Source organism: Coregonus lavaretus (genome assembly GCF_964263955.1).
Source record: "Coregonus lavaretus genome assembly, contig: HAP1_SCAFFOLD_497, whole genome shotgun sequence".
In the NCBI taxonomy this organism is placed as follows: domain Eukaryota; kingdom Metazoa; phylum Chordata; class Actinopteri; order Salmoniformes; family Salmonidae; genus Coregonus; species Coregonus lavaretus.
In genome coordinates this window covers 115,001-127,500 of record NW_028157881.1, presented here as the reverse complement: position 1 = coordinate 127,500, position 12,500 = coordinate 115,001, and the positions used below count along the sequence as shown (strand labels likewise).

The 12,500-nt window shown below is 50.8% G+C and overlaps 2 protein-coding genes across 2 annotated transcripts in view; both read left to right on the top strand.

Annotated features, from left to right (window-relative positions):
- LOC311124778 (histone H1-like) overlaps positions 1–9 on the top strand; it is a gene marked incomplete at both ends in the record, with an annotated part of 624 nt that extends 615 nt beyond the window's left edge. Inside the window, one exon of the mRNA XM_084198877.1 lies at positions 1–9. This exon is cut by the window's left edge and continues 615 nt beyond it. Within this exon, the coding sequence (XP_084055003.1) occupies positions 1–9 (9 nt within the window).
- Positions 10–828: 819 nt separating this feature from the next.
- LOC311124759 (histone H2A) lies at positions 829–1,215 on the top strand (the record flags this gene model as incomplete). Its single annotated transcript, XM_084198860.1, has 1 exon — positions 829–1,215. One exon carries the CDS (start codon positions 829–831, stop codon positions 1,213–1,215), a length of 387 nt encoding a protein of 128 aa, XP_084054986.1.
- Between the last annotated feature and the right edge of the window lie 11,285 nt (positions 1,216–12,500).

Here is a 12,500-nt window from a genome sequence, read left to right as displayed (position 1 = left end):
AAGAAGTAAACCTATTACAAACAGTGTTCTACTCGATACATGTTGTACCACAAAAGGCTCTTTTAAGAGCCACCCACCTCTTTCCATAGAAAGCGCATTGATTTCCATGTACTACCTGTCGTGGAAAAGAAATTACGCACACTAGGCTACTTTTACGCACACAACATTGTCCCACTCTGGGTGTGTGCGAAGGGAGAGGCATATAATAGAGGGCCAAAATGGCTCAGAAATTCGACCTCACGAGTGCACCCTCACCAGCCATTTTTATATATGAGCCACTGGGCTATTCCCGTTCAGAGGCAGGCTGCTGTGATGTGTTACAAGTGCCATGTAATAACAATAACAATACTATAGTGGCTTCGAATTGAAACTCACGAGTGCACCCTCAACAGCCATTTTTATATATGAGCCACTGGGCTATTCCCGTTCAGAGGCAGGCTGCTGTGATGTGTTACAAGTGCCATGTAATAACAATAACAATACTATAGTGGCTTCGATTTCAAACTCAAGAGTGCACCCTCACCAGCTGTTTGTTTCCCATTTGGAGAGAAATAATGTGTGGATGTCATTTCGGACATTTTGGCGCTCACGCGAAATGACACAAAGTAACAAAGTCGGAGGGAAACAAAGTAGCCTCTCACTCGCTGCCTGTGGGTGGGAACCGGCTTAGGGCTGTCTGTCTGTCCATCTGTCTGTCCCTCGCTCCAATTGGATAAGGCCACACCGGCCCGGTGGCCAATCGTTGCCTCTTGTGGCGAGGTATATGTACGGCTCTCGAAGTGGCGAGCGGCTCATTCAGACTTTCTGTGACTTTCTCAAGCTACCAATATGAGCGGAAGAGGCAAAACCGGAGGCAAGGCCAGGGCGAAGGCAAAGACCCGTTCATCCCGTGCTGGCCTCCAGTTCCCCGTGGGCCGTGTGCACAGGCTGCTGCGCAAAGGCAACTACGCCGAGCGTGTGGGCGCTGGCGCACCAGTCTACCTGGCCGCCGTACTCGAGTACCTGACTGCTGAGATCCTGGAGTTGGCCGGCAACGCTGCCCGTGACAACAAGAAGACTCGTATCATCCCCCGTCACCTGCAACTGGCCGTCCGTAACGACGAGGAGCTGAACAAACTGCTCGGCGGTGTGACCATCGCTCAGGGTGGTGTGCTGCCCAACATCCAGGCAGTCCTACTCCCCAAGAAGACCGAGAAGGCAGTCAAAGCCAAGTAAATTCGCTACTGCGACTTCAACTTGACTACTCAACCCCCAAAGGCTCTTTTAAGAGCCAACCACCTAGCTCTCCAAAAGCGCAAAGTACCTTTCTATGACCGCAATACATTGAGTGGGTGTATACACAACTATTTCGACATTCTGTGCCCACATGAGGCCTTGCATGAACAACAACACCTACTTGGCCTCATTTGCCATAGCAGGCTAGCATTAGATGATACGTGCCTATAAGCTGTCACTCTTGACTTTGGCGACTATTATTGCGCGTAAAGGGCCGGCGGCGTCCTATTGCGCGCGCACCGGGAGTTTGAGTTTTGGAGAGGCCGGGCCTCCCGTCCAATGGCCAACGGAGGAGGCCTGCGAAACGGGCCAATCGGGGTGGTGGGGAGATGGTGTCCAATCAGCAGGCGCCACTGCCGGCTTTATAAACGATTAGTTACCGGAGTGTAACTCCAGTTCTATGAGTGGAGCGGAGCCCCATAGGGGAGCTCTGCTCCTAGTGGTTTACCCTCTGCCCTAAGGCAGATGCAGCCTGAAGCAAAATTATGCACACACCTACAGCCAATAGGAGTACAGGTGTCCCTATATAAGGAACCCCGTTCCCTCAATCTGCCTCCCGAGATATTATCTTCAGCGAGACTAGAGAGGGTCGGTAGGGCCTTAAGTCCTATGGGGCTCCGCTCCACTCATAGAACTGGAGTTACACTCCGGTAACTAATCGTTCTATATCGTGGAGCTCCGCCCCATAGGGGAGCTCTGCTCCTAGTGGTTTAAGGCGGAGCGAAACGCTCCAAAATGTACTCCCTGCCGAGCCTAACACTTCCCATTAAAAAATGAAAAGGTCAAGCCCAGCAATGGCTGCAACCAATTCCCGCAGTACTGCGACTAAAAACCCATCAGGGCGTCACAATATACCGCGTCATCGGTTATAGACCCGCCCCATCTAGCTCAATGACAATGTCAATGGCTATTGGGCAGATCAATAGAATAGACGCCGTGCTAATCTGTACTAGCAGATAGCCGTGCCTCAATATTCTATGGAACAAAATATACCAGTCATACTAAACTGAACCTCAGATAGATGACCTCACATTCTGTCCACTCAGTACATGTTTCTATATGCTGACACTGTCAGCCAGGAGACATGCCACAGAATATGCTCTTCATCCAAAGCGGACCTGATAGAGACCAGTCTATCATCCTGCTTCTCCCTCCTCTACCTCAAGATTCTCCTTCAGCTGTGCTGAGTGCAATCGAGATTGGAGTTAAAGGGCTTATCCTTGACATAAGTCTTCCTAACCAGAGCGGACCTGATTGGAACCTGTCCAAGGTCCTGCTCTGTCCTCTTTTTCTAGCTCAAGAACGCCTTTCAGCTCTGCTGAAATTTGATCGAACAAAAGAGTTAGAAAACATGTCCATAATATGTTACTTCTAATAAAAGCGGACTTGTGAACTTATTCACAATCCTGCTTTCTTTCTCTATTCTGCTCATGATCTCCCTTCAGCCACGCTGAGTACAGACCGAGCCAAAGAGTTAGAAGACATATCCAACAGATAGAAACGGATAAAAGGAGACGGTGTCGACCATGACGCTGCTCTACAAATATCCTCTACCTCTGTTCCTCTGAAAAGAGCAGTAGAAGCTGCTACTCCACGAGTGGAGTGCGCTCTAATACCCTGAGGCGGTTGTTGCCCCGCCGCCTCGTACGCCGTCTCAATGCCTTCACAAAGCCAATGAGACAAACGCTGTTTTGAAAGTGGTCTACCCAATGCAGCCGCACCGTGACACACAAACAGCTGAGGCGATGACCTAACCGCTGCTGTGCGCCTAACGTAACACGCCAAAGCGCGTACTGGGCACAGACAGTGAAGCTTTTCCTCACTCCTCTCCCCATGGGGAGGGGGATGAAAAGCCCACAATTCCACGATCTGCGATCTATATGCACTGTTAATAACCTTCGGCACAAATGCCGGGTTAGGACGTAACACCGCTCTGCTCAGATCGCCATTAATGGCTAAGCAGTCGGGTCTCGTCGACAGTGCACACAAATCGCTGACTCGTTTAGCAGTAGTCAAGGCGAGCAACAGCACCGTCTTGATAGACAGCATCTTGAGGGGTATTTGATTCAATGGCTCGAACGGCGACTTACATAGCGCTTCGAGAACCAATGCCAAATCCCACTTGGGCAGCGTAGCTCTAGGTCTTGGCCTAAGCCGTTGCGTTCCCAATAGAAAACGTTTCACTAATGAGTGACTGAACACACTTTTTCCGTTAAACCCTTCATGACCAGCTGAAATTGCCGCTGCAAACACTCGAATAGTGGAGGGCGATTTCTGCTTATCAAACATAGACTGTAGGAATGAGAGCACACTCTCTACCTGACAGCTCATGGGGTCCACGTCCTGTGTATCACACCATCGTGAGAAAACGTTCCATCTGCTCGTATACAACCTAGAAGTGGAACCGGCTCTTGCGCCCTGTATTGTTCTGATCACTGCATCAGACAACCCACGGCGCTTTAACCTGTCCCATTCAGGAACCAAGCCTTCAGTGGTTGGCCGATTATGGGCCATTGCCCTATCGAGCCTCCCGCCTGAATCAAAGCGTCTCGTCGATGTGGAATTGGCCAGGGTGGCGCAATCAACATCTGACTCATCTCTGCAAACCACGGAGCCCCCGGGCGATCGGGCGCTATCAGTATCACTGACAGCTCCTCTGACCTCACCCTGGCTAACAGTGGGAGAATGCAAGACAGCGGAGGGAATGCATACAGGAGAACTCTCGGCCACGGGTAGTGCGCGAATGCGTCTCTTCCCAATGGCGGTTCGTCCTGGTTTCTCAGAGAGAACCATAGGGGACACTGCGCGTTCACACGTGACGCGAACAGGTCCACTTCGGCTCTCCCGAATTGTTCCCAAATCTGTAGAACAATGTCCGGGTGCAGACACCACTCGTCGTCTCGAGGACCCCCTCTTGACATGATGTCTGCCCCTACGTTCAAGTAGCCCGGAATGTGTGCTGCTCTCAACGAGCGAAGGTGCTTGTGAGCCCACAGCCACAATTCCACTGCCGCCCGATGAAGGGCGGGAGACCTGACCCCTCCCTGGCGGTTTATGTGAGCCACTGTGGTTCGGTTGTCTGACCAGACCAACACATCGCGACCCCGAAGGGTAGACGCGAAGTGGGTCAAGACCAGTCGCACCGTTTCCAACTCTAGGAGGTTGATGTGACGACCTGATTGAGGCCATGCACCTCCTATCGCTTGAGACTGACATGTCCCTCCCCATCCAGTCAGAGAGGCATCTGTAAACACTGGAATGTAGGATGACACCTTGCCCATCGGGACTCCGTGCGTGAGAACGCACGGGTTCCGCCAATAGTCCAGGTCTGCTCTTAGCGAGAGAGGAACCACCACCAACCGATGACGTTGACGCACTGGGTCTAGTCTTAGTTGGGCGAACCACCGCTGTGCTTTGCGCATATGCAGAAGCCCTAGCGGGACCACAGAGTGGGCTGCCGACATGAGACCCAAAAGTGACATGATCGATAGCGCCGTTACTGTGTGATTCGGACGACACTTCCTCAGGGCTAGTAACAATGCTGCCCTTTGAGGGTCCGAAATTCGTGCCCTCATCATTACAGTGTCTAGCTGTAGCCCCAGGTAGACAATCTGATGACTGGGCCAGGGTGCGCTCTTTTTCCAATTCACAGCAAACCCCAGACGCGTGAGATGAATCACTGTCTGTGTCGTGTGTGTGAACGCCAGCTCTGCTGACGGGGCGAGAATCAGCAGGTCGTCTAGGTAGGCTAATAGCGTTATCCCTTGACGACGCAGCGGTTCCAATGCCGCCTCCACACATTTGGAAAACGTTCGAGGTGCCAGGGCGTACCCAAACGGCATCCTTGTGAACTCGTACGCCACCCCTTGAAAGGCGAACCGCAGAAACTTTCTGTGGCGCGATTGTATCGGCACATGAAAGTACGCGTCCTTTAGGTCTATGCTTGTACAAAAACCTCCCTTCTGAACACATTCCAGTAGGCGTTTTGTCGTCAGCATTCGGAAGGGCCGTTTGGTTATGCTCTCGTTGAGAATGCGTAAATCCAAAATCAGCCTCACTCCCCCCGTCTTTTTTGGCACTAGGAAATAGGGCGAGTATAGCCCCTTGTTCCTTTGCTCTCGGGGAACTACTGTGACCGCCTCCTTCGCCAAAAGTTCCGTAATCTCTGATCTCAGAGCGGCTACTTTGTCTGGCGTTTTCATCACCGTTTCCACCACTCCCCTGAACGGGGGTGGGGTCCGATGGAATTGGAGGGCATAACCCTTCTCTAACGTCTGTTCTAGCCAGCGTGAGAGGGTACAGCTTCGACGCCACTGCCAGCAATGCAGAGAAAGCGGGTGCGCACGAAGCTGTGGTGCGTCCAGTAGGAAGGACCTGTATTCCTCTATGGCCCTCGCCGCCGCTATTCCCCAGCACTGGGTTGGTGGAATAGCCCAAGGCGGGCCCCCTTTGAAAGGGAGAGGACACATCAGCTCGTTCTGGGAGAGTCGGGGGCTTTGATACGTTGGTTACGACCGTAACTCCAGTAATCTTGCCCTCCGTGAACGCAGCACGGGTCTGAACTGCACTGTCTGAGGTACTGGCCTGAGACAGAGCGCTCTTCCCGGAAAGCGATTGCGTCATCATGTCATTGTCTGACTGAGACTGCCGCTTAGCATGAGACTTATCCTTTACAGAACTCAACAGAATCTGAAAGGTGTGATCTCTGACTGATACCACACGGTGGTGCCACAATGCCTCTTTACTGGTCTTAAGCGGCTGTTCAACGACACACTCAATGTGTGGTGAGCTGCGCTCAGAGCCATGGGCATTGATACGTTCAGAATAAGCCGGAGGCGTCCATACCTTGGTTATACCTGTAACCCTGGTATTCCCGCTCTCCGTGAACGTCGCACGGGTCTGATCTGCGCTGACTGAGGCATTAGCCTGCAGCAAGGCGTCATTCCCGGTTAGCGGCTGCGTCTTCATGTCACATTGGGACAGAGACAGCTGTCTGCTGAATGTGAGGTATCCTGAGATAAGCCAAGACGGTGTCTTGGTATCTTTCCTCCCTTCACCTCCTGTGTGCGTTCAGCTCTGCACCTCTGGTGGGCTGAACTACGCTCAGTGTGGTGAGTATTAGCGCGTTCAGAAAGAAGTGGGGGCGCCGATACACTGGGAAACTTCGTCACCGTGGTAATCGGGCCCTCCGTGAACGCAGCATGGGTCTGAATCGCACTAACCGAGACCTTAGTCTGCGATAGTGCGCCATCCCCAACTAGCGGCTGCGTCATCATGTCTCCTGACTGAGACTGCAGCCTGCTATGAGAGGCACTCACTACAGTACTCCTTGGAGTCTGTAATGTGAGGTCTCTTTGAGATAAACCAAGACGGCGTCTAGGTATTATTCCTCCTTTCACCTCCTGTGTGCGTTCAGCTCTGCACCTCTGGTGGGCTGAACTACACTCAGTGTGGTGAGCCTGGGCGCGTTCAGGAAAAGGTGGGGGCGCCGATACACTGGGCACCTTCGTGACCGTGGTAATCGGGCCCTTCTTGAACGCAGCATGGGTCTGGGTCGTACTAACAGAGACCTTAGTCTGTGATAGTGCGCCACCCCCAATGTGGTTATTATCAGCGCGTTCTGAGAGAAACGGGGGCGCCGATACGTGGTTACGCCCGTAACCGTAGTAATCAGGCCCTCCGTGAACGCAGCACGGGTCTGAACTGCACTGACTGAGGCGTTAGCCTGAGACAGAGCGCCGTCCCGGATAGCGGTCGCGTCATCATGCCATTATCTGGCTGAGACTGCAGCCTGCTATGTGAGACACTCACTACGGCACTCCTAGGAGTCTGTAAAGTGAGGTCCTATAAGGTACACTTAATACCTTTTATATACCTGCCTTATGTGTGCATTCAGCAACGCACCATGGTGGGCTGAGCTGCACTCATAGTGGTAAGAGAGAGAGCGAGAGTGAGGAAGGTCGAACGCTCTCGGATGTATTATGGAAAAGGGGCTCTTTCTTGACAGTGTCAAGTAGAGCCAACTCTTTATTACACACATCAACAAAAAACATTCTCCTCCATACACTCAACGGTAGAGTGGGGGGGGGACAGTGGGCTCGGTCACAGCAGGCGCTGTGCCGTCTTCCGTTCTCTCCCCCTCGCCTGTCATAAACGGCGTCTCTTCTGGCCGGCCCTTCGGGTGATGCCAGGATGACGCTTTAATGACCTCTCTCGCCGGCACCTCTGGCGCTGCAGGGGGGGGCGAGGCCCGCTCCCTTGCTGCTGGAGGCCGCCGTCTGACGCCAAGCTGTAGCGAGAGTAACGGCCGCCCTTCCTCATATCCACTTCCGGGTTGGAGGGAATGGGGGGCAGCTTAATCTCCCGCTGTTTAGCAGCCCACTCAATGAGACCTGAGAATTCAGGCACAGAGAGGCTGTGGCGTCATCATCCAGGGATGTAATGACCTCACAATTTCCCGAAGGAAAAGGGGGGTTAAACATCTGGGTCAGTGTAATGAATTGTTCCAATAGAATATTCATTTCTTCCCCAATAGCCCTGTCATCTCCTGAGTCAGTGCCCTCAGATGATGCCTCAGCTGAGACTAACACTGATAGCACATCCTCAAGAGGAATATCCTCCCTAAAAATGCCCAATGCTGCTTCCACTCCTTCAAAAAAGGAGGGCGCAGCTGGCGCATAGTGGGGGATTGATGAAGCTGTCCCTGGCGTGCTGTGCCTCTCAACCCACGAAACAATGTCGGGGGGGGTCGACAGCCGCCAAGGGGAACAGCGACATTGAGCTCTGAAAAGAGCTTTTGTTAAATGCTTACCTTAGGATAAGCTTGGTGTGCTCATTGTAGGAAGACGTTGATGGCTGGATATCAACGACGAGATCTTCCTGAGTCTTCTATGGCTTCTTCAATTCTAGTCCAGTCGCTGAAGATAATGGGAGGCAGATTGAGGGAACGGGGTTCCTTATATAGGGACACCTGTACTCCTATTGGCTGTAGGTGTGTGCATAATTTTGCTTCAGGCTGCATCTGCCTTAGGGCAGAGGGTAAACCACTAGGAGCAGAGCTCCCCTATGGGGCGGAGCTCCACGATATAGAACTTCACATAGGCATTTCGAGGCTATACTCCCGACTGTCAGAGCAGCGCCATGGCCAGAACCAAGCAAACCGCTCGCAAATCCACCGGTGGCAAAGCCCCCAGGAAGCAGCTCGCCACTAAGGCTGCTCGCAAGAGTGCCCCGGCCACCGGCGGTGTGAAGAAGCCTCACCGTTACAGGCCCGGCACCGTGGCTCTGAGAGAGATCCGTCGTTACCAGAAGTCCACTGAGCTACTCATCCGCAAGCTGCCCTTCCAGCGCCTGGTGCGAGAAATCGCCCAGGACTTCAAGACCGACCTGCGCTTCCAGAGCTCCGCCGTGATGGCCCTACAGGAGGCTAGCGAGGCTTACCTGGTCGGCCTGTTCGAGGACACCAACCTGTGCGCCATCCACGCCAAGCGGGTGACCATCATGCCCAAGGACATCCAGCTGGCCCGCCGTATTCGCGGAGAGCGCGCATAAATGAGGATGACCTGAACTCGAATATCCCCCAAAGGCTCTTTTAAGAGCCACCTCCATATTTCCATCAAAAAGGCACAATTGTTCCATGTATACACGCACCTCTACATTAGCCACCATGTATGTTGTTCACTAACACGTCTAAAAGCTACGTATTGCACCTTTTTAGTTGCCTGAAGTCTAGCTTCAATGTTTGTGTGTGTGTATATACACAACCATCTGGCATCATCCACTTCCTTTGAACTATATAGTAACACAGTAAAATGCTTTACAAAGGAGGGGAAAAAGAAACGAGTGATAATATAGGCCGAATAGTAACAAGAATTGTGTTCAGATGAATAATTGACACTATTAGTTGTGTGTAATAATAGCCTTGCATGCAGTCCAGAAAAAACATTGCATGCCAACTTACTTTGAAAGTCCCATGTTGCAGTGCTGCTGAGAGACTCATGCAGAGGCCCAAACTTTACAATGGAGCACGGAGGCCATCTTGTGGTTAAATGTGGGTACTGCACCTCATGGTGAGTCCCTTTCAGCATTTGCTCTTTAGGCCAGCGTTTCCCAAACGCGGTCCTGGGGTCCACAAGGGGTGCGCGTTTTGCGTTTTGCCCTAGCACTCCACAACTGATTCTAATACTCCCAGCTTGATGATGATGAGTTGATTATTTGAATCAGCTGTGTAGTGCTAGGGCAAAAACTCCCAAAATGTGGCCCGAGTTTGGGAAACCCTGCTTTAGGCTAATACTAGCCTATTAGGATGACTTGGTTCGATCGCTTTAATGGCAACTGCTGAACTCTGGTTTCACTAATTACTTGTCCCAGGTCACCATTATGAATCCAATAGCAAAACAAATGTTTCAAAATAGCTCAATAGTGAAAAAAGGCCAGGAAATGATGGGTTCTCAGCAATATTTCACCAACAACCAATCACTATTCACGCATAGACATTAGGATCATCAACAAATATTCCTAAGTCATACTACAAAAGGGTTGTAACGAAATGGATTTGTCTGTTCAATGCAAGTTCAACGTCAAAGAAAAAGTGCATCACCACAACAAACGTGTCTTTAGATACACTGTAAAAAATGACTTTGTGGAATGTACTCAAGCTATTACAGTCAACAAAAGCACACGTCATATTGTTGAGTAGATCTTTTTGCTTGTTTTTATGAGTAGATAAGCTTGAGTAAGTTGAGTTGATGTGGTCCAATACATTGAGTAAAGATGATAGAGACGTAAAAAGGATTATATTACGTTGATTCGACTCAAATAGACATTGTGTTATTTTACCTGAATGATTCATCCTATTATGTATTTAGACCAACTTACTTTGGATTCACTCAATCACATCCCTTAAGAGAAAAGGTATCCGGACACCGGGAATCCATTTATTTAAACATCAACGGTTTGCAAAACATCTGTTATTATGAGTTGACAAATTACGTAATTGCAATCAACACTGCAGGTAAATCATGATTGCTGCAGGTAGGCAACACCGTAGAAATAGGAACTACAACACTAACAACAAGTGACATTTACTCCTGATGTACTGACTGACCTGTTGCAACCTCTACAACCACTGTGCTTATTATTTGACCCTGCTGGTCATCTATGAACGTTTGAACATCTTGGAGAAAAATGTGTGAAACCACTGCCTATATGAGGAGCTGTCGTTGTTTGTTTTATTACCACATACTTATGGAAATTGCACCGGTTGAGAGATGATGGCTCTCTTGTGCCTACGGTGAAGGGTACTTCTGATCCAGCAGGTGGTGCTAAGATCCCTCCCTATATGACTTGAATGATGAGTTGATTTATTCCTTATAGCTCCTAATGATTTTAAGGCCAGTGTTGGCAAACATTACTTGTGCTCCAGCAGGTGGCCATGACATCCCTCCCTATATGACTTGACTGACCAGTTAGTTGATGGACTCCTTATAGCTCCTAAATTTAATGATTTTAAGGCCAGTGTTGGCAAACATGACTTCTGCTCCAGCAGGTGGCCATGAAATCCCCCCCTATATGACTTGACTGACCAGGTAGTTGATGGACTCCTTATAGCTCTTAATGATCTCAAGTGTCTGTGTTTTTATGTGGTTAGGAGTTTTGCTCACTGCGTGTCCCCCTTCCATTTCAGTGTTTCCCAACTCCAGCGGTAGAGTAGGCTACCCCCAACAGGACCCATTTTTCTTGTAGGCCTGGACAGCCACAGCTGATTGAACAACCTGTCACCTAAATTACCAAGTCCTCAATGAGTAGAATCAGGTGCAACAACAACAACAACAACAACAACAACAACAACAACAATATGAGGAGAGGGACACAGTGTACTAGCTGATCTCCCAGTTGTCACAGTTTGGCCTTGTGTTCCACATAGCCTATATCAGTATTTGAGTATGTTTCCCGCGCACGTTAGTTGCTTTCACGTCATCTTTGAAATCGCTCCTCCCTAGTCCCCTAGAACGAGCGCCCCCTTTGCAACGCCTCCGAACATATAACAGAGGCGCGCTTTCTGTGCCGCCGGCCTCAATCAGGTCGACCAAACGCAGATAATAGCGCACCGCGCACCGGCGCTGAAATCATTCATTCACTTGAACTCAACTAGCGAACACACCATGTCCGGAAGAGGCAAAGGCGGCAAGGGACTCGGAAAAGGAGGCGCCAAGCGTCACCGCAAAGTTCTCCGCGATAACATCCAGGGAATCACCAAACCCGCTATCCGCCGTCTGGCTCGCCGCGGCGGCGTGAAGCGTATTTCCGGTCTGATCTACGAGGAGACCCGCGGTGTCCTGAAGGTGTTCCTGGAGAACGTGATCCGTGACGCAGTCACCTACACCGAGCACGCCAAGAGGAAGACCGTTACCGCCATGGACGTGGTCTACGCTCTGAAACGTCAGGGACGCACCCTGTACGGTTTCGGCGGTTAAACCCACTCTCTTCGGAACCTCAACACCCCGACTCGAACCCAAAGGCTCTTTTAAGAGCCACCCACATCCGCTTAAAATGGGCCCATTCCATGTAGTGTTATATATAACAACAAATGTTTAGTATGCAATTTAGTAAGAAAGTATGAGCCACTTCGAGTGGACAGGGAGTATTAATTAGAGGATTCTAATGTCCCGTCCACTTTTAGCGCACAGAGGGAGGCCTATATCTGACAGTGGCAAAGTGTAAGAACGTTATTATTTTGGGTCAAGCAATAGTGGAATTTGGACAACATAAAGCCACCACGAGTCGGTAGACGTGGCTCGAAAAGAGGGGGACAGCGCGCACACACACACACACACAGTCCAAAATGGGAGCCCTATGTCTGACGGTGCCAAAGTGGGCAATTCTATCACCAGCATTATTTGGCACAACAATCGTGCCATTTGGACACCTATTAAAGCCCCCCTTTTGAAACACACAATTCCCCATCGGTCACAGAGCATAGGCTATAGAGAGGAGGGAGGGAGGGAGGGAGGGAGGGAGGGAGGGAGGGAGGGAGGGAGGGAGGGAGCAAGCAAGCAGGGGAGTGTCTACGGCCGCTGACTTTGCTTAGCTTCCTCTTCATAAGACGGGTAAGCGCCCTTCACCCCCTCATTCGTTTCTGAGAAGCAACGAGACATCATCATGCCCGAGCCAGCAAAGTCAGCGCCCAAGAAGGGCTCCAAGAAAGCCGTCACCAAGACCGCAGG